The following is a 19,840-nucleotide window of genomic DNA, read 5'->3' as shown; positions in this document are numbered from 1 at the left end:
AAAAATGTTAAAATGCTCTTTGGTGCGCAGTGAAACATCTTCATTCCCGCAACAGTGCCGATCAAACTTGTGATTGGATGTGAAAGATTTGATTACCGAGTGTATTTCTACCTCCAGTGCAGGCATGCCATTGAGTATTAATAAAAAATCCCAGTGTGCTAATTATAGCAAAATCATCATTTGGCTGTTATGTCTTAGAGATTATTGGTGTAACCAGCTGAACAGAGCTCCCACTGAGTCAAACTACAGCCTGAGCAGCTAAGCTATGACAACTGGACTAAAAGACACCAAACCACTCCGCAGCTACACCACTAGAGCAGCAACGATCATCGCGCCAACCACATGCAGCAGTCTAACAGCACACACTCAGCAACACTCTCAGACATGCATGATGAATTGATGTTAGCAGACTCGTTTCCAATTTACCTGAACCCACCAATAGAACACCATTAACGGGGCTATGACTATGAGGAACATTGGGGTGAGGGCAGAGCATATGAGCAGCACATTCAGTGTGTACCAGAAGGTGCGCATCCATATGTCAATATTTTCTGGAATGTGGGAGTCTATAGCATCGATGTCTTTGCTGAAGCGGTTTAGTAAGCGCCCAGTGGGGGTGCTCTCGAAGAAGGCCTGCGGCGCTCGCAGGACCCCCTGGAGCATGTTGTAGTGTGTGAGCTTGGCCGCTCGCAGCATACTGTAGGCTCGGCACAACAGGCAGTTAACCAACAACAGCACACCTGTGAGGAGGGGGAGGGGGTCAGATTTGACAACACAACAACGCCTGCGTTTAGGAGCCAGTATAGGTTTCACACAGTCACAGTTACTACGACAGTATGACTTACTTTAACACTTTGTGACGCTGAAAACCAAGATGTGATTTTTTTCCCCCTTATACGGGTGTTTTTTCCTATTTTTTATTCAATAGCGTTCAGTGCAGTTTGAGAGCAGGACTTGTTGATTTCACTCGAAATCCTGCGCTCGCACTCAAATATACCCTGCTTGTGCTTAGATTTCCTGCTCTGCTTCTGTGTGCACGTGAAGCGTCTACTGCCGTTTCGCTCCTCTGCTCTAACAAGTCAGTGAAACTCCTCAACCAATAGAATGCCAGGTGTAGTGTTGACAAGTGATATTGTCCAACCTCGTTGTGAATGTGTTGGGTTTATGTCTTTGAGAGTCACACACGGCTGGCTACTTTAGCCGGGTTCATGCGCCATGTTCATGTGACTAGCATCAACAGCAAAACGAGACGGGGCTATTTAAATGTTCTTCATTACCCCAGGCTTGTTGTTGACAGAGAGTTGAAGAAAAAATCTGAAAGCAGACGTTTTAGGCATGCACACGGAGCAGACGCTCGAGCGCAGGTCATCTGAGCACAAGTAGGGTATATCTGAGTGAGTATTACAAAATCTGAAGGTAAGATCAATAAGTTCTGCTCTCAAACTGAAAGACCAAGCTCTTAAATAAAGTTGACAACCAGGTATGTGCTCCAAACCAACAGAAAATACCAGATGGATACTTTCTTATGTCCCAGAACAGGTCACTAAAAGTACAGGGGGATGTCAGTACAAATCAAATAGTACACCGCAACTTCAGCATCAGAAAATAACACGTCCTCCTATAACCACATGTCTGATCACTTGTGGCTTAACACGGCCACCCAGAGCAATTTTCATTTCTCTACATCACACCATAGGAAACCAGTTGTTTCTTGTAAATTACACAGTTGTAAAAGTGTCAGGATGTCTTCACTGTTTTTAAAGTGGATGATAGTTTCCCAGTAATTGACTGGGAATGAATAATGCAGGCTTCCGCTTTACCTTCATGTGTATCTATTTGAATTAAATATAAACCAATCCAACCATAACCTCAATTCAGAGTATCTGTTCATTCAGAGAACTAAACTAATACCAGAGCTCTCTTTCAGAAAAAGAGTCAGGTATTGGATTAGTACAAATTTAAAATCTGTCCTCCCCACTGCAGGGAAGTCCCTGGAATCATTTTTCTGTACGTTAACCTGAGGCCAGGGATCCTGTATCAATAAAAACTAAGTCTCATGACTAAATGAGTGTAACTACTGCCGGACACACAGAATTTGATGTCACTGAAAACTAAAATCCAACTTCTTACACAACTACAGCTGCTGTATGTATGACTCAGTGGTGTTATTCCAGTGTTCTTATATGAATCAAATCCAAAACACAGACTAAAAATCTGAGAACTCATTGACAGCAAAGTCAAAAACATTTAACTCACTTGCATCAGCTCCGCATGTCACACTAGTGACATAACCAGCCCATACACGTCACTTCTGTAATCTCTAAAACAAATCCAGACCTTCACTGAGCCCCAGAAAAGAGGTAGACGCAGTTGTATTAACACTGGTCGACCACTAGAGGGGGGTTGTGGATCACTAAAAGAATAACTACTTTTGGTACCTAAAATAATTTGTACTCTCAGATCAGGTTTTACATTTCAGTCAACTTCAATATATTGTGTGCATATTGGGGCTGGGTTGTATTGTTCAACATGACAGTGTGTATGTCTTAATGAGTGTGTATGTGTGCATGTGACAAAAGATGTGGAATCAGGCTGCAGGCAGGAAGTGTTTCATCTGCGGAGAGAGCCAAGTGAATTTAAGATTGAAAATAGAGATAATCACAGCGGCAGATGCTCATCACGGACAACATCGCAGGCTATGGAGAAGCAAAAGCCAAAATAGGATGGTTAAAAAATAAAAATAAAGGAGCTGCATCAACGTGCATACGTCATGCCATACAAGGAACAGAAAGAGTCATACACTTGCAAAGGACAGAACAGAGAAGAAGAGGAACAGAGAGGATCATCTGGAGTACCTGGACAAAGACGTATATGAAAGCCAGGGGCGCTATGACAACAGCAAAGATGGGTGTGCTGGAAATGATAACTATCATTGTGGAGAGAGAAACGAAGAAGGTGCCCAGGAACATGAGCACAGTTGATGGAAGAGCCTCGTCTATCACGTAGATGTCCTTGGCGAAGCGGTTGATGATGCGTCCTATAGGCGTGGTATCAAAGAAAGACTGTGGCGTTTGAAGTTTGTTGGTGAGCAGGTTACTGTGCAGCTTCCGGGCTGCCCCAATGTTCCCCATGGCAAGAGTGAAGGAAGAGATCAGGACCAGGATACCTGGGACGGAGTCGAACAGTAGGAGGAGTAGAATAAAAAAAGAAGTCAGATAGGAAGGTGTAATGTGGGATGAGGAAGTGTTTGATTTACTTGAAGACACAGGCTTCATCTGTCCCCGAACGTAAAGGAGACAGTTCACTGAAAAAGGAACAGCATCATATTATGCATCATATCCGCAGCCCCTATGCTTTCAACACAAAACAAACCAAACAAAACCAAAGCATGGCAATTGTTAGATATGCAGCAGGCCCTTTCAGTCTGTGTTTTAAAGATAGTTTTGGTTCATGTTCACTGATCCACAGAATCTCTTCAAGGAGCAACAAGCAGTGTGTGGCTGGAAGCAGCTTTAAACTAAGTGTTCAGGCTTGAAATCATTTTAGCACCATGATGTGGAAGCACATGTTAAACACGTTCGTACCTCTGGTCAAAAATCAGTTTCCAGAATACAGTTTACATGAACAACAATAAATATGTAAGAATGAATAGGTTTACTATTAAAATCAAGCTAGTGCTTATGAAAGTCAGTGTTGCTCACCTTGTGCAGTGCCCAATGCTGCATACACCCCCACCCTCATATTAGCATTCTCCTTAGTCTGATTTTTTGAGGCATCATTAGTCCACTGGCTGAGCCAGAAGTTTGCTCCGATGGCAGATGCACTCTGACAGCCGTACAGGAAACAGATGAACACTGACAGTAGGGGTCCCACTGCCTTGGCATACTCCAGGTACACTTTTGTTTTCACCTAGTAAACACAAAAGGTGCAAGAGTTACCATTATGTTCCAATCTATGAATTAATAACAATGTGACCGTTTTTTGATGGTGGTTACAAACAAATCAACGAGAAGAGAAAATGTGTTTGATTCATAGTGAATCTGCAGCGGCTCAGAAGACATCGGATGCTGAGTGGGATGTCCTTCATATTTTCACACCTGTACTTAAGGCTTCCACTTGTGTTGTACAGGGTGTGTACAGAGCCACTATGTCCATAATCCCGCAGGTAAAAGTGGTTTGATCGGTCTAAAGGAACGATTGAGTGACAAATTTACAGAAAGTGGGAAAAACTAGAATTACCCCACTTCGGTTGTATTCCTCCGCCAACCAGTGCATTTTCCGTGTACATATTAGTACATACTTTTTTTCCCCCAGATTCATATAAGGTCACTGTGACCTGTGACCTTTGACCACTGAAACATAATCACTTTATCTTTGAAAAAGATTTAAAGAAGAAATTCCCTCAAGCAGACATCACAATCAAGAGGTCAAAAACATGTTTTTTGAGGCCAACGTGACCTTGACCTTGGACCATCGAAATCTTATCAGTTAATCAGTGAGTCCAAGTGAATTGTACCAGATGTAATACAATTCCCTACTGGCAGTCCTAATAAATCACAATCACAGGGACGTGAGGTCACTGCGAGTCTGACCTTTGACCCAAAGGCACCAAAATCTAATCAGTTCATATTTGAGTCCAAGCAAGGGTTTGTGATCTTCAGATATCATGTTCAAGAAAAACATACTTTGTGAGGCCACTGTGACCTTAACCTTTGGCTACCAAAATGAAAACCAAGTTCAAGATAAAGTTTGTGCCAAATGTGAAAGAATTCCCTCAAGGTGTTGAGTTATCATTCATAAGACACAAAATTGTGCTTTGTGAGGTCAGTGACCTTGACCTTTGACCCTCAACCACCAAAATGTAATCAGTTCATCCTTGAGTCTAAATTAATGTCTGTACCAAATTTGAAGACATTCCCTCAAGCTGATCTTAAGATGTCACGTTTTGTGAGGCCACTGTGACGTTGGCAACCAAAATCAAGGGATTTAAACTTTGGGTCCAAGTGAATGTTTGTGCCAAATGTGAAAGGATTCCTTGACGGCTTTCAAGATATATCACCTTCACAAGGCTGGCCCGCCACTGCTGCTAAAAAAAAAAAAATCTAGGGGAAACACCGTCTTTAGTCTGTAAGCTTGTCTTGTTTCTCCAAAATAAAAAAAACTTGATGAGAGGGGGGGGAGCTGAGATTTGATGGACTGACCCTGCCGGTTGCTGATGTCTCTGACTGGATGAGTTTCTCCATCTCAAGTGGTTTCTTCTTCTCTTGTGGCTCTGGGGATTTCTTCTGGCTGCAGCCCTGTCTCCTCACTGAGCGACACCTGGGGTTCTCTCCATCTGATGAAATGATGCTGATCTGCCTGTGACAGGGAAAGAGAGGGAATAAACTCATATCAATGAGGCATGATGAAACTTCTTATACTTATACAGTGAAACTGATTGCTTAGTTTAAAAAAAGCTAATCATTTGGCAGCTGTAGGTGTATGGTACTTGTGAAATCTTAATGCGAAAGCTGGTTTAATAATTTATTCTAATTTACTTTCTGCTTCTTAATGGAAAGTTACTATTTGACAAAAGCAACTTTATGGTTAACCATTTGTTTCATGTCTTAAATCGGTAATGTACATCCCTATGTTTCTAATCAACACAAATTAAATAAATAGATTGGTTTGGTTGAAACTGTGGTGGGACAAATTAGAAGATGGCAGGGCGCCACAGTCTAGATAATCCACTGAAAACAATACTTTATATTGAGTGGAATTACAGAGCTTTTGATTAGAAAAGTTGTGATCTTGGGTCTGAAGATTGTGACTGATTAACAGACCTCTGCAATACTGGTTTAGAACAGGCACTGCACAAGTTAAGAGAAAGTTACAGAGCTTCTTTGTGTTTGATCAGTCACTGCTCAGCTGCAACATGACAGAGTGGGAAAGTTTTAAATGTTCACAGTACCTTATGAAATTTCTCTTAGTTTCGTTGACCACTGGTTCGTTGTCCACCATGTCTGTGTGGTTGCTAAGGGCATCATCAGGGAACAACTCCTCATCTTCAATTAACTCCTCTATAAAAGCAAGTAGCCATAGTAAAAACAGGATAATATACAGCAAACAAACAAACCCAACCATCTATATGCTTTATACTGATATGGGCAAATTTACAAAAGGGGAGGAAGCAGTGCTCTACCAAGGGCCTGGTCCTCCTCAACAAAATCTTCCAGGGCGTAGTTCCTCAGAAACTCTGCGAAGGCCCCGTTCTGTGTGAGCAGCTCCTGGTAGGAGCCCATCTCTGACACCCGACCCTCCACTATCACCATTATGTTATCCACCTGAGGCAGGAAGCTGATGCCGTGTGTCACCAAGATGCGGGTCTGGAGTATAACAACAATACAAACCTCTGTTAGTATCCAAGAACAAACATGCAAATATGAAGGTGAAGGCACTGATGGACATAAACACACTCATTTTTACGAGATGAATGTAGTCACACAGAAACACCACCAACTCTTATCTTATCTTAGGAAAGATTTATGAATATGGAAAACAAACAAGTGATGAACTGATAAAAGATACAACTTCCTCTTTCGTAAAACACACATAGTCAAATTTCCTCTATTCAAATCCCTCACCTTGCCCTTCAGTGCCCCCTCTGGACCGATGAGGTTGTCAAAGATGTGTTTGGCAACATGGGCGTCCACAGCGGACAGCGGGTCGTCCAGCAGGTAGACATCAGCGTCACTGTACAGGGCTCGGGCCAGGCTCACCCTCTGTCTCTGGCCACCGGAGAGGTTGATCCCCTGCAGGAAGGAGACCGAATTATTTTAATCACTGTGGCTATTGGTCAAATGTGGTTTATGTGCACATTTCTAGGAAACGCAGAATTGATGAGACAATTAAAGACTTTGTTAGGTAACATCAAGAATTGATGAGAGGAAACTAGAATCAAAGCAGATTTGTTGAAACAGAAAAAAGGAGGAATGAGAGGAAATGGAAATGCTAGCGTTTTGTACCTTCTCTCCTATCTCAGTCATGTCTCCTCCAGGCAACACCTCGAGGTCAGGGGTTAAAGCACAGGCTTCCAGTACGCAGCGGTACTTCTGCTCATTGTAGGCTATCCCAAACAGGATGTTGTCACGCAGGGTGCAATTCTGTATCCAGGCCTGCTGCGGTACGTACGCCACTGATCCCTGATGACAGAGGCCGACAGTTGTTTCTTTATACAATGAAAGATCTCACTGCTGTTAGGTCATTAGAAGCCTTTATACATCTGCTTGTTCATTCTTTAACAAATATTACATTTTATTTTACCATCATATTTTCTCTGCTTTCTCATGCCTCTGATTTTCTATGGGAGAATAATGCTTACTTGTACATTGTGCAATAGAGACATTCAATTAAATTGGAGATAAAAAGTAAATCATGACAATATAAATCACAAGCAGTGGTCTACTGCCATAAATGCTAAGTTTTAGAACGACTCTGTCAATAATAGTGGTTATGTTAAACAGCGTGTTGGTTACAATAACATTAAAACATACTGAAGGAGACCAGCATCTTCAAAGCTCACGACTCAATACTCTGTGTCTTGATTGTTTAATAGTCTTGCTCAGACAACGTTTTCTATTTTTATCTTAAACTTGAAGGCCCTTGGCATATTTTTCCATTCTTTTTCATTCCTGATTGAGTGTCTGGTTGGTATTTGCTTTTACTTGTAGAGCACTTTGAAGTGCACTACACATTCATCTGCTCGCTACCCTACTTGTGTGTTAATCTGAGCAAGCAGTAAATTATAAACAAGGTGTAACTGACTGATTCGTTCCCCTCTTTTTTCTGACTTCGTACACATGGTGCCTTTACAGCAGGGGTGGGAAACTTTTTTCTATCAAGGGCGATTTTCATAACATTTTTGAAGGGCCATACTAAATTATTGTTTATTATTAATCAATTCTGATTCACAAGGTCTCGATTCAATATCGATTTAGTTAAGGATATTTCATTGTAAAATACCAAATTGGCCCGGATATGCGAAACTGTGCAAGGAAACCTCTAACTTCTCTAAACCTCTAAAAACATTAAGGTAGGTAGGCCTGTCAAAACAATTTTTTGTTGGACGATATATTATCCCAGAAATGATTATTATTACTATTATTGAGCCCGGGGCTGTGTGAGTGAGTGTAAACTCCGTGCCCAGACTCAGCGGAGATGAGAGATAGAGCAGCTAAATGCAGACGACCGGTGCGTGCAAGAAATTTTTTCGGTGTCACTTTACAGTGTTTTTTTTTTTGTATTTATGAATTGCCTTGCAGGCCGGATCAAACCACCTCTTACCTACAATTGCATGCGCTCTCTCATCATTCTTCCGATAACCAATTCACATGAGGGGTACAGTTTTAACCCCCAAATTAACCCCCGCTTACATAAGGCTTTTGTCTACATTGGGAATGGATACAATCTGCATTCACTCCACACACACACACACATCACACAAAATACTACTTCATTTTGTGTTGTACAGGACATGAAGTGTGTACCTACCCGAATAGAAATCTCTCCCTCCAGTTTCTCCATTTCTCCCAGCAGTGCAGAGATCAGGGAGGATTTCCCACAACCAACGTGGCCCACCACTGCCAGCAGGGAGCCCTGGGGCACCATCACATTGATGCTACAAACACAGTCAGCATTCATGAGTTATAAGAACAGAAACACATAGACATGACATACACTCAGACCAGAACAAAAATTTTATACATTTTTGTTGCTCAGGCTCTAAAGGACTCAGCTTTAATCTGTGTAGGTTTACGTCAGTAAAAGCTGACACTTATTATTATCCATAATTTTCTCTTCTTTTACTTTTGGTATTGACTGTATTAAAACACCCAGTATGTGGCTTTTCAGGACATACTTCTGCAGAACAGGAAGATCTTCTTTACTCCAGGTGAACTTCCCATTGACAACTGTCACTGAGAATTCTGTTGAGGAGAAAACAGCACGTTCATTTCCTTTTGAATTGGTGACAGCTGAGTGCAGATCCGACAACACACTGAAAGGCATTTCTTAACCATTAGTCATCCAAACAATCTTCAGGCTCTGATTCACTGGGTGAAAGGTACAAGTAGAAGGAGTTAACTTGAGTTCAAGAGCCGTCGAGTTTACACAAGCAACTGATGGCATCTGGTAGAATGACTTAATGCAATTGTTAACTTCTGTTTAAAGTATGTACAATGACATAAAAAAAAAAAAAAATGACTGACACTGGAAGATGTGGGACACAATGACACAACATTTTGCCCTAACCTTAATTAAAGGAGGGGCTGGGTTTAATTGTACCTGTGGTGTTGTTCTTTCGGTCAACTGAATTTGGGTCCAGCTCATCATGACTCAGGAAATTTTGGATTCGCTTCAGTGAGACACTGGCCTGAGACACAGAATAAACACACAGGTACTCTGTGAAAGCTTCTAAAAAAAAACACAGGCAGGGGAGGAGACTGAAAAAAGGAGAAAATATGCAAGAAAAGAAGAAAGAGTCCCCACCTGCACCATGCTGCTGATGACCTGGGGAAGCATGTTGAGAGGAAACCTGAGGATGTTAAAGAGTGCGAGTGACACAAAGGCCTTCTCTGCGTCCAGGATGTTGTTCTCATCCACAGTCACATAAACAGCAAACGTTGTCAAGGCAACCTGGAAACACATGAGAAAACAGGCCGCTCACAAACCAGGGTCCATCACTTTACTTTGGAGATGCACGGCAGTAACTGCTCTGATGCTACACACACCCACACGTTGATTTCCCTCGATGTGTGACTCATCAGCGAGTTCATTCAACACATTAGTTTATAAACACCGATAAACACTGGCTTTAGGCTGGTCAAGTCCGCACTTATCTTACAAAAAAAACATGGATCACCACATAAATCAGTCAGCAAATACTTAAATTGAATAGTGTCATGTGACCTGTAAAACCTGTTTAAATGAATGATGTACACAGCAGCCAAAATAACAAAGTACATTCACTTGCACTGCTCCCAGAGTGGCCCTGTTCAGACCTGGTATTAACATCCGTCCTGAGAGATCCGATCACACGTGGACAGCGATAAGTAAATAATAATTGAGAAAGTATTTAAGTTGTGTTTGTCATTGGTGCATTATTTTAGTAGGCCTGTAAGAGATGTTGCTATTGTTTGAGTCTTTGCTGAGGGTTTTTGAAGTCGCATTAGGCTGCTCTACGGTAAGTTAGAAGAGCAAGCATGCAAGCAGGCGAGATGGACACCTGTGCTCCTGTGAAGTTTATATGATTCAAAGTGGACTTAAAAGGTTATAAGGACCTCTGAGGACTTAATGATTATCCCCTTGTATGCGTAATTATTTTTGTTTTCCTAACTTTGTCTATATACTGTGTGTGTGTGTGTGTAGTTTTCATAGTGGATTGATAATACTTGAAATAAACCTGTAGTAAGTAAGCCACATGTTTTTGCCTGTGTTTCGAAGGGAATTCTATCTGACACTGTAATTTATAGCCTCAGACAATTTATCACCTTTATGCAAACGATGATGCAGAGTTTTTAAGCAATGAAACTTTATTACTTTACTAGTTTCAATGTGAGATAAATAGAAAGTAAAGTAAATACAAAATCTGACTCTGTAAGGCAAATAACATTTTGAAAATAAAAATATAAAAACTTAAAGAAGAGATTCTTAATACCCATGATATGACCTCAAAATCATTTTGCAGACATTCATGCAGCCTGTTTGGATTGGCTGCAGGATTATCTTTCACTTCATACAATTTAGCAGAATAAAAATGGCCATAGCCGATCATGACTTTCAGTGAACGCTTAATTCTGCTTGGATAAGTTTCTTAAAAGGATGTCACATGTGTACTGAGCCTACCAGGAAAGGTGCGCTGGTCCAGGCCATGGTGGACAGTGCTCCCAGGTAGGCTGTTTTGCGCAGAGTGTTGAGCTCCTTCTGCCGAATGTCCAGGACCTTGTCTCTGAAGGAGTTCTCCCAGGCGTACAGCTTTAGCACTTTTATGCCGTTTAGGATCTCGTTCATCAGTTTGATACGCGAGTCTTTGTACTGCATTTGCTCCACCTGGGAGAGAGGAAGAGGATGACAAAGCAGAGGACAAATTGTTCTTTGTATCCAAATTGGCTGAACTGAAACCAAGCACCAAAAACTGTGAAAATTAGTGTTTTTGAAGTGCAAATGAAATTACATATTTGACAATTGTTTGAATTTCAGTGGATTTGAAAAAAGCACCCAATGCATTCAAAACAAAATGATAAAACAATCATTTTAAACCGTTGTAGCTAATTACAACTAACATTTATACAAATACTATTTAGATATTTATGTATATGAAAGATTATCAATAATTAGATATAAATTGCCCATACCAACAATTACTGCAATGAACTGCATTGCATTTTAATGTATGCATTAGAAATACCTCTTCACATGTATAGCACTAAAACATTAGCAATACTACTTTTTAGCAGCTGAGCCCCAGAGTAGGGGCTCACCAGTTCTGGATTTTATAATAATAATAATAATAATATCACTGATATAGTTCCACTAAAAGTCAACACTCAATAGCATTGAACAACCGCTAACTCCTACGTTGCCTGTTCATACCTGGTAGGCTCGGGTCTTCATAGCGATGACAGCATTTAATGGGATCAGCATGATCATGACAGCGACCCCAGCCAGCACAGATGGACCGAGGTTCTGTCAAATAAGCACAATAAGTACATCAATTAAAAAAAAAACTAAAGACTTTTATTAAAAAATGGGCACATAAGCAAAATATACCAAGTACCACTCATTGCAAGCTTGAAGTTACAAAAAATGAAAAACTTCAGTCTCTGAGCTGCTGATGGCAACAGGCAGGAGATTAGTAAACTAATGTGATGTGTAATGTGGCAAGTGATCCATTAATGTATTATCCATTATTAATTTAAATAAACCTTTTTATCGTTTAAATGAGACTGCATAGAAAATTAACTCAAGCTCGCCAGTAGATGTTGATTAGCACCAACAGTGGCATATATTAAAGTTTTTCAGATGCAGGTTGTTAGTTGGGAATCATTCATGACTTTGTGAGATTTCATTTTATTCATATAATTATTAATACATGCAAGTTTTTACACAGACCTGCCACAGGAAATAAAGTGCCAGCATAATCTGAAGAGGAGCCGACCACAACATGTTGAGGAAGGTGGTGAGGTCCATGAACCTCTGTGCGTCCACAGACATCAGGTTGACTACCTCTCCCACGGTAGTTGAACGCTTGGCGGCGTTAGTTATCACCAGAGACTAAAGGACAATGATGGGAAAAGGGCATATTGCATCTCCTCGTAATTTAAGTAGTTCACTTGAAATGTCTTTGAGTTTGTGCATTTGTGTGTGTGCACAGTAACTGCAGGCAGAACACTATGCTGTGAGAACTGCTCGCGTACCTTCCTGTAGATTGCTCCTATGATAGCTGTGCGTACATTCATGCCGGTGACAAAACAGTACTGAAAGTGATGGTGAAGAATGAGAGTCTGCAGGATAGCTGTGAAGAACATGAGGAAGGCCAGTGCGTAACCCCACCAATCAGGAACACCCTTCTGTTCTGTGAATTTGATCAACATCCTATAAAGGTGTAGACAGAGAAAAAGAATTCGTCAATAGATAACATGTCTTCTTGTATGCAGAACTTTTTTGAGTTGAGAGCTACTTTGAAAGGAGACATTCTTCCATGCTTCTACAAATTAGGCCTCAGCTACATCACCTTGTCCGGACACTGCAAACCTGGTATTAACCAACAGAAACTGCAAACTTCACACAAAAACAAAACAGTCTATTCTCTTCTGTGGCTGTTTGTATCCAAAAGGAAGCATTCTACAAGTTCTCATAGGAAAGCTGCTGGTATGACCCTGTTCTGTCAACAGAGGAATTACCGGTTGGAAAACTAACAATTTCCTCTGACATAACGTTATCTGTGGCTTCTCAGGTACTTCATATTCTGTAGATAGTGCATGGCGATCGGGCTGGGCAACAAAACAATATCAATAGATATTGCACTATAATTTAAAATCAACAGCAGTAAAACAAAAGTCAAATATAAATTGATATAAGGCTTATGCATTGTGCAAACACAGTGAGGAGGTAAAACACATAACTGATCTTCCTCAGATTTGCTGTTTATCAAGTATTTGTCATTCTCTGCTCATAAAGAAGAGTTTAAAAACACAAGCTTCACTGAGGAGCAAAGATCAGCCTTTAAACTTAACAGAAATAGTAATGTGACATTAATCTTGATAATTATCAATATTGACTTATGAAAATGTTTATCTTGACCAAATTTCTGACCATATCGCCAAGCTTTACATAGGTAGAATATTAAAATAGGTTCTATGAGAAATTATACACATAAATTCTCTCTTCTATGAGAGAATTTATATGTGTATTTACATAATAACTTTGCATCCTGAATGATAGTGTGAGTTTTAAATAAAACACAGCTACCACACTTTGGATAAAAGCAAATCAGCATGCAAAAAACCAACGCAAAACTACGTCCTGAAAATAGAAAATAAAACATCATCATAACTTGCAAATACACTGTGGCAAGCAAAGCATGCAGATGGGACCTTTGTTCTACCTAAGCAGCTGAGGGTTGACGAAGGTGACGATATCCTGCATGAGCTTGTAGGCCGAGCCTATCATAAAGTAGGGTCCGAAGGCTTTGATGAGGGAACGCAGGAAGGACGGCTTGTGGGGAGCAGCTTTCTGATTGGACAGCAGCACCTCTGCTTCCTCTGGGCTACTTTCACCTCCTCCACCTCCTCCTCCTGCGATATGGTTGGTGCTCGACGGCAGGGGCTTGGAGTACACAGCCTGGGTGGACAGATGCGGTTCGCTGTAGACAAAAGATTTGTGGGAGGTCGAGTAATTAGCTCAATATTTCTAAAAGTGATTGCCACAAAGGGCTTCAGATTACTCTCCTATAATTGATCTCCTATAAAATCCTAGAATAATGGACTCTAGAAAACAGTGAGAGACAGGAATATTTCACACGTTTTTAAAAAAGGACTTAGACAGGGTTCTAAATACGTTCTGCCTCTGCCGGCTGCGTCAGCCCTCATGTTAATGCTCTAGAGATTCCTTTGTTGTTATTAACGTGTCTGAGCAGAGAATCTCCAGCTGCTTTCTTAATATATGAAAGGCTCACTCCGGAGAAAGTACAAACCCAATTGTGCTGACATTCTCCGGAGTTCATGTCTGAAAACGTCCCTCAGTAGTAAAAAAAAAAGCTACAATAGATCATTAGACTTACATTCATCAGGTGGTTGGAAATATAACTGCAGAAGGATACCAAAGTTGCTGCTGATCTGCTGAATGTATAAATAAGCAACCACTCTGCTGTTGTGGTGATCTAAATCAAAGTTGTTCATAAGCAAGTTCATTTGCTTATTGCTTCTGCAGTAGTGAGACATAATGCAAGAAATGCTCCAAGCATTCAGGGAAAGGAATGTTTTGCAAACTATCCAAAGTCTATTAATACCAGCTTAAAGTGCAGGAGTCGGATTCCAGCAGTTAACTAAGCGGCAGCTACAGGACAACAGGACAACTGTGATGGAATTCAGCTTAACACCAAACAGGTTTCCAACCCACCACTGAAAAGGCCTAATCAAGCTCCCTCGTATCATTTTACAAGTTGTTCTCACTCTGGGAGCTCAATGAAACTCTGACCGGAAAACTGCTGCACAGAGATAGGAAACAGCCTGATGGAAGTCAGAGTTCAGCAGACTTGTTGAGTGCGTTTGTGCATGAAATGGCCTTTTTGCTGACCAATTCCCCTCAGTACAAACACACTGGAACCCTATAGTCCTGACTAGTAAGTCTCAGGACTCTGCAGCCATCCTGGCAGCACATCTGGGCAGTTATTTCAGGCTAATCAGATCAGGCCCCATCTAAATGAATGGGGAGAGAGCTACAACTGCACTTTCAAAGGTCACCAGGAAATAAAATCTGCATTTAGCTCAGCAGTCGATCCCAGTCTCCCTCATTCCGACGAACTTTAAAAATGATTGTTTGGTATGTTTTTATTCATTGAGTAAACTGGTTATTGTCAGCTTTCTGCATTGATCTGATATCTCCATGTCAGTTAAATGAGAGAACACAGCTTGAATCCTGTCGCACAAACCAGAGATCAACACGTCTGTTGCTTCAAAGACAAATCGTGTGATTTTCTATATTTTTCGTAGGAGTCAAAAATGGATCCTAACAAGTATGTGTGTATCTAAAGCCTACAGTATGTTATACCCCTGTTTCATACAGAGCCAGATTGTTGTTCAAAAGTTCTTTTTTCAAAATTAACTCTATGATTATGACTATAGAGTTTTATCTTCAGTTGGAAACGATGGGCTTTGGACCGACAAACTTCAGACAGACAAAGTATCTCTGTGGCAGGAAACATTTACACAATAAGGGAGTCTGGTTTCTCAAGTTTCTTTCAGACAGCCACCGAACTTCAGAGTCGATGGCACCAGAAAAGTCTCCTGAGTTTCTCCTCCCTGCCCCCTGGTAAAATCTCTGCATAACGTCTGAGTGAACCCATGTGAGAATATGGCAGGATAGGGGTTAGGCGTGTAAATGACAATTCTAACGAGCGATGGATGTCAATGTGGTGTAAACAAAAACATTTGATCTCGTGTCCTGCCTGTGGATTCAGCGCCACCGCTCACTTTCTGCAGTTGTGAACGCGCCTGACCAGAAAATCTCCTTCTACTTTCTTCACATTAAAAGGCAAACTAAAAAGAAAAAGTGCAGACCCAATTGTCCTGACGTACATGTCTGAAAATGGCTTCACTGTATCATCAGTACCGAACCTCCAACAAGGAAAACTAAACATAAATGAAATTTTGAAGCTGCATCATGTCAGTAATATTCTTGGAAGAAGACAGCCTTGACTGAGACATATTGTTGTGGATAAATCAGATTTACTGACCAGCTGTGCATTTGAGAGTATCTAGGTAACAACAGCCCTCTAGTTTCCAGCTTTAACCTGATATTCCCAATAACCTGCTGTTTTTATTTCACAAACTGTTAAATCCGGTAAACATTTTATTGTATGTGGGTGAAACAAACATTTAACTTGAACTGTGCTTTACAGAAACTTAGCAAACATACCTCTTGGCTTTGGTCTGCTCCTTCTCCCACTCTCTGAGGAGATTTGGGACCATCACCTTGGAGCTGTCGCGCTTGTTCAGAGACCACAGGTCTTTGGCCTCAAGGGGCATTTTGTAGCCTTTAATAGCCATACTGAGAGAGAGAGAGAGAAAGAGAGAGAGAGATAGAGCAAGAGCAAGAGAGAGAGAGAAACAGCAGTTTAACTCAATCTTGTACATCAGGCAATTCACACTAACAAGTATATAAACAAATGAAACCTTATTCAAATGGTTTTGAGCCTCCATCTGACTCACTGCCTTTCAAACATTTCCCAACATATTTTTCCTTTCCATGTGTGTTTCATTCATTGCATGAAACCCTTTTATCCCGGGGACAACTTAATAAGAATTGCTTTCCACAAAGAAGCCTGATGGAGTTTCCTGGATTTGCTAATCATCATCAGTTACTATTGGATCAGATTCCACCGGAAATGATCTTGATCTATTTTACAGCACATGGGGAGATTGGCTTACGGAACAAAATAGTAGGAAGCCACTCTACTTATCAGACAAAGAGCAATGTCTTCTTTGTTGCAGGAGTCAAAAATGATTAAAAAATCCATATTGACAGAACTGATGGTGTGAGGCAGAGGCTACAGGTCATCGTAAACTTGCTCTGGCTTGTTTTCTACTATTGAAAAGGAATACTGTAAATCCACAATCATTCTCTATGTTGATTTTGAAAAATATTACTATAGCAGTGAAAACTACAATCTTCTGATATATACTGGCACATATTGTAGGGAGCTGCAGGGAATTGCAAAATAATTTAAAAAACAAAGAAGTTATGAAATTTACTGCATTGTTATTTATTGTTGCCCTTTATTAGAATTATTTTATTCCAGCATTTTATAATGTCCCCTTCAAAAAGTCGGTTTTCATTCATGAATTTTTGATGACTAAATTATGTTGGTTTTTTTATACTTAATAATGTCTCTTTTTATGTTGCCTCTTTTTCCCCATTGACAGAGGTTTTGTCACTAGTCTCCATCCCTTCACCTTTCAGCCAATCACAATGATCCCAGCCTCCTACAAGACGTGCGCCCAAATTTAGCCAGTTAGCTCCTGTTATCTTAAGCAGTGTCAATTTGTTTGTTTGTTCATTTGTTAACACATTGTTACAGTATTTCTGCCGGTACTGGGTGGTTAGCACTATGTAATAACATCCTAAAGTCAGAATGAAGGCTGTTTTTCCAGTTCCTCTCCTGTTCGTGAATGAACCAGTTAGACTTGTTGTAATTACCACACACCTTACATGAACTATTATTTAGCTTAAAAAGGTTCAGTGTGTAATACTTAGGTGAAAGGGATCTACTGACAGAAACTGAATCTAAAATAATTGTAGTGATGTTTTCACTAGTGTTTTCACAAAATGTTCGAATTGTTGTTTTCTTTACCCTAGAATGAGCCCTTTATATTTAAACACTTTATATTTACATCTGGAGCGGGTCCTCGCTACAGAGGCCTCCATGTTTTTTTACAGTAGTCCAGACTGGACAAACTTAACACCAGCTGCCACATGCACAAGATATCATTAAATTCTACACACTGAACCCTAGCTAAGCGAACAAGCCTGAAAGCTTGGTTTATAACTTGGCATTTAAGTGAAGCAAACCGCTGCTAACATTATCTGGTTAATTAATATGGTTGATTCAGAATTACTAAAAACATTTCATTCATACTCCTGAGAGGCAGACAAGAAACCCACTTTTTCCCAAGACAGTATTTCTCCATGGCTGTTCAAGCTAACAAGAGCTAGCTAACACTGCTTACACTGGCTCTTCACTTTAAAAGAATAAAAGCGTATTACCTTGCCTGACTAATAAGACGCTAGGTAGGCAGCAGTGGTTCTAGCTGGGTAATTCTGAATTTCTTTGGCATTTGTTGATACTCTAGCTAACCTGCTGTTGGTTTAAGCATAGGTTTTTATATAAAGATGGGACGACATGACGGTTCCCTAATAAGGAGGCCAAAGCATCTCAAATGCCACTTGGTGGCTGGCTGAAACCTTCACCAGAAATCCTGCCTCCACCATGTTCATGGGTGTGACATAGAACAATCTAAAAAGCCAAAGTACATGTAATATACATTTTTCTCAAAGAGGGTTTCTGTCATTTAAGTAGTTCTTATCAATCTGATGCATGTTCAAGTCCTCAAATGTTCTGGTAATATTGGTTTTGATTAGTTATTTGATGATGTAAAAACGAGGTGAAACATCATGATTGGCAGCTGAGAGAGACTGGTTTGTGATTGGTTGTGCGCATGTTTCATGTTACTCTGGCTCCAAATAAACAAGATGGCTGCAATTGTATCCAGGATTTTGAGCTTAATTTCTGTATTAGTGTGAGGAAGGGGAGACGCATCCATCCTTATATACAATCTGTTGAGTTTACTGGTTGATTTTGGATGATATTGTTCAGCTTTATGACTTAAGTGATGTAGAGTAGGTGATGGCCTGAAAAGTGAATGGGCGATGACGAAAAAAGGACAATAAAAAAATGTGACTTTATGAAGTGACATTAAACAAGGGTACTTGTGGAAGAAAATAAACTTAAAATAATAAATAAAATGTTAATATAATTATTCATTTTTGTAATGTGTTTTTTATTTAATATTAAAATGATTGGGCTCCATACACAAAATAATAAAGGTCTATTGTAATTACTAAAATAAATCACCATAGATACAGAAAATCTAGGTCAGTTGGTGTTGGGTGCTGGAGCCGTTCAAACCCACCTTGTGAACCACCAAAATGTCATGGAGGAGAGAAAACCTGCTGTGGCTTCAGGGCAGGGGTTCTGAAAAGAAATTGAAAAATATGCATGAAAATAAGCCAGAGCGGATATACAAGGATAAGGAGAACATGCATCTATGAGCAGCAAGTACAACCATGTTCTCTGTGTACAAATAAGTGTATGATCTACTGTTACAGGCATGGAGTGGGCCCAGAGTACACATATCTGCTTTTAAACATTAAATACACACGTATAGCATACAGACACAGACACTTTATGGTTTTTGAGAGGACATGCAGCAGGATGTACAACTCACAGGGTCTGTGACGGCACTGGAGAAGAGAGGAGGTTTCTCATTGAAGCAGCAGAGGATGAGCTCACACAGCGCCAGAGTGAAGTACAAGTAGAACGTGGTGAATCGCAGCTTGTCTGTCACCTCACTCTGAAAAGTAAAACAAGGACACACACACAAATTCTGATATACAGTTGGGTAATCTTCCAAAAAAAAAATCATATCACAATCTTTTTAACACAAAATCACATCTATGATCATGTCAAACTTGAAATGTACTGTTGTGAATATCCAGATTCTCTTACACCCTTTAAATGGGCTCTATTGTACCAATCATGAACATGTTTCAAAGCGGTTGTACATGGTCTGTTTATTAATAATGGGTGGGGGTTGATCTCAAAATGCAATTGTGTGCTTGCACCTTGGCAGGTTGCCAGTACAACGGTGGATTTGCCAGATGTCTTTCTGCAAAGCAAAATAATAAGTTGACATGCGTCCATGCTCACAATGAAAATACCAACATGCTGATATTTAACAAGTAATGTAACTATGGTCACCAGCATGGTAGCATGCTAAAATGGCACAAATTGTGTTTCTAAAAA

General features: G+C 40.4%; 1 protein-coding gene across 4 annotated transcripts in view; it reads right to left on the bottom strand.

Moving 5' to 3' along the window:
• The window catches only part of abcc3 (ATP-binding cassette, sub-family C (CFTR/MRP), member 3), a 47,938-nt gene that overhangs the window by 7,967 nt on the left and 20,131 nt on the right, over positions 1–19,840 (bottom strand). The window contains exons 5-23 of one of the 4 annotated variants that reach the window (XM_047338257.1): positions 19,263–19,388; positions 18,948–19,009; positions 16,174–16,305; positions 13,643–13,900; positions 12,453–12,630; positions 12,148–12,309; positions 11,629–11,721; positions 10,882–11,085; positions 9,526–9,672; positions 9,322–9,409; positions 8,897–8,963; positions 8,530–8,656; positions 7,005–7,181; positions 6,624–6,791; positions 6,182–6,365; positions 5,951–6,059; positions 5,202–5,358; positions 3,702–3,909; positions 521–740 (exon numbers count right to left, since the gene is read on the bottom strand). In XM_047338257.1, the coding sequence (XP_047194213.1) occupies positions 521–740; positions 3,702–3,909; positions 5,202–5,358; positions 5,951–6,059; positions 6,182–6,365; positions 6,624–6,791; positions 7,005–7,181; positions 8,530–8,656; positions 8,897–8,963; positions 9,322–9,409; positions 9,526–9,672; positions 10,882–11,085; positions 11,629–11,721; positions 12,148–12,309; positions 12,453–12,630; positions 13,643–13,900; positions 16,174–16,305; positions 18,948–19,009; positions 19,263–19,388 (2,867 nt within the window). Of the gene's footprint in view, positions 1–426; positions 741–2,855; positions 3,167–3,701; positions 3,910–5,201; positions 5,359–5,950; positions 6,060–6,181; positions 6,366–6,623; positions 6,792–7,004; positions 7,182–8,529; positions 8,657–8,896; positions 8,964–9,321; positions 9,410–9,525; positions 9,673–10,881; positions 11,086–11,628; positions 11,722–12,147; positions 12,310–12,452; positions 12,631–13,642; positions 13,901–16,173; positions 16,306–18,947; positions 19,010–19,262; positions 19,389–19,840 lie in introns of those variants that run through there. The other 3 variants (XM_047338259.1, XM_047338256.1, XM_047338258.1) reach the window with 3 other exon arrangements.

The sequence above is a fragment of the Hippoglossus stenolepis genome, chromosome 21 (assembly GCF_022539355.2).
Source record: "Hippoglossus stenolepis isolate QCI-W04-F060 chromosome 21, HSTE1.2, whole genome shotgun sequence".
Lineage (NCBI taxonomy): Eukaryota > Metazoa > Chordata > Actinopteri > Pleuronectiformes > Pleuronectidae > Hippoglossus > Hippoglossus stenolepis.
Note: the sequence above shows the minus strand (reverse complement) of the source record. Positions and strands in the feature narration are given on the sequence as shown.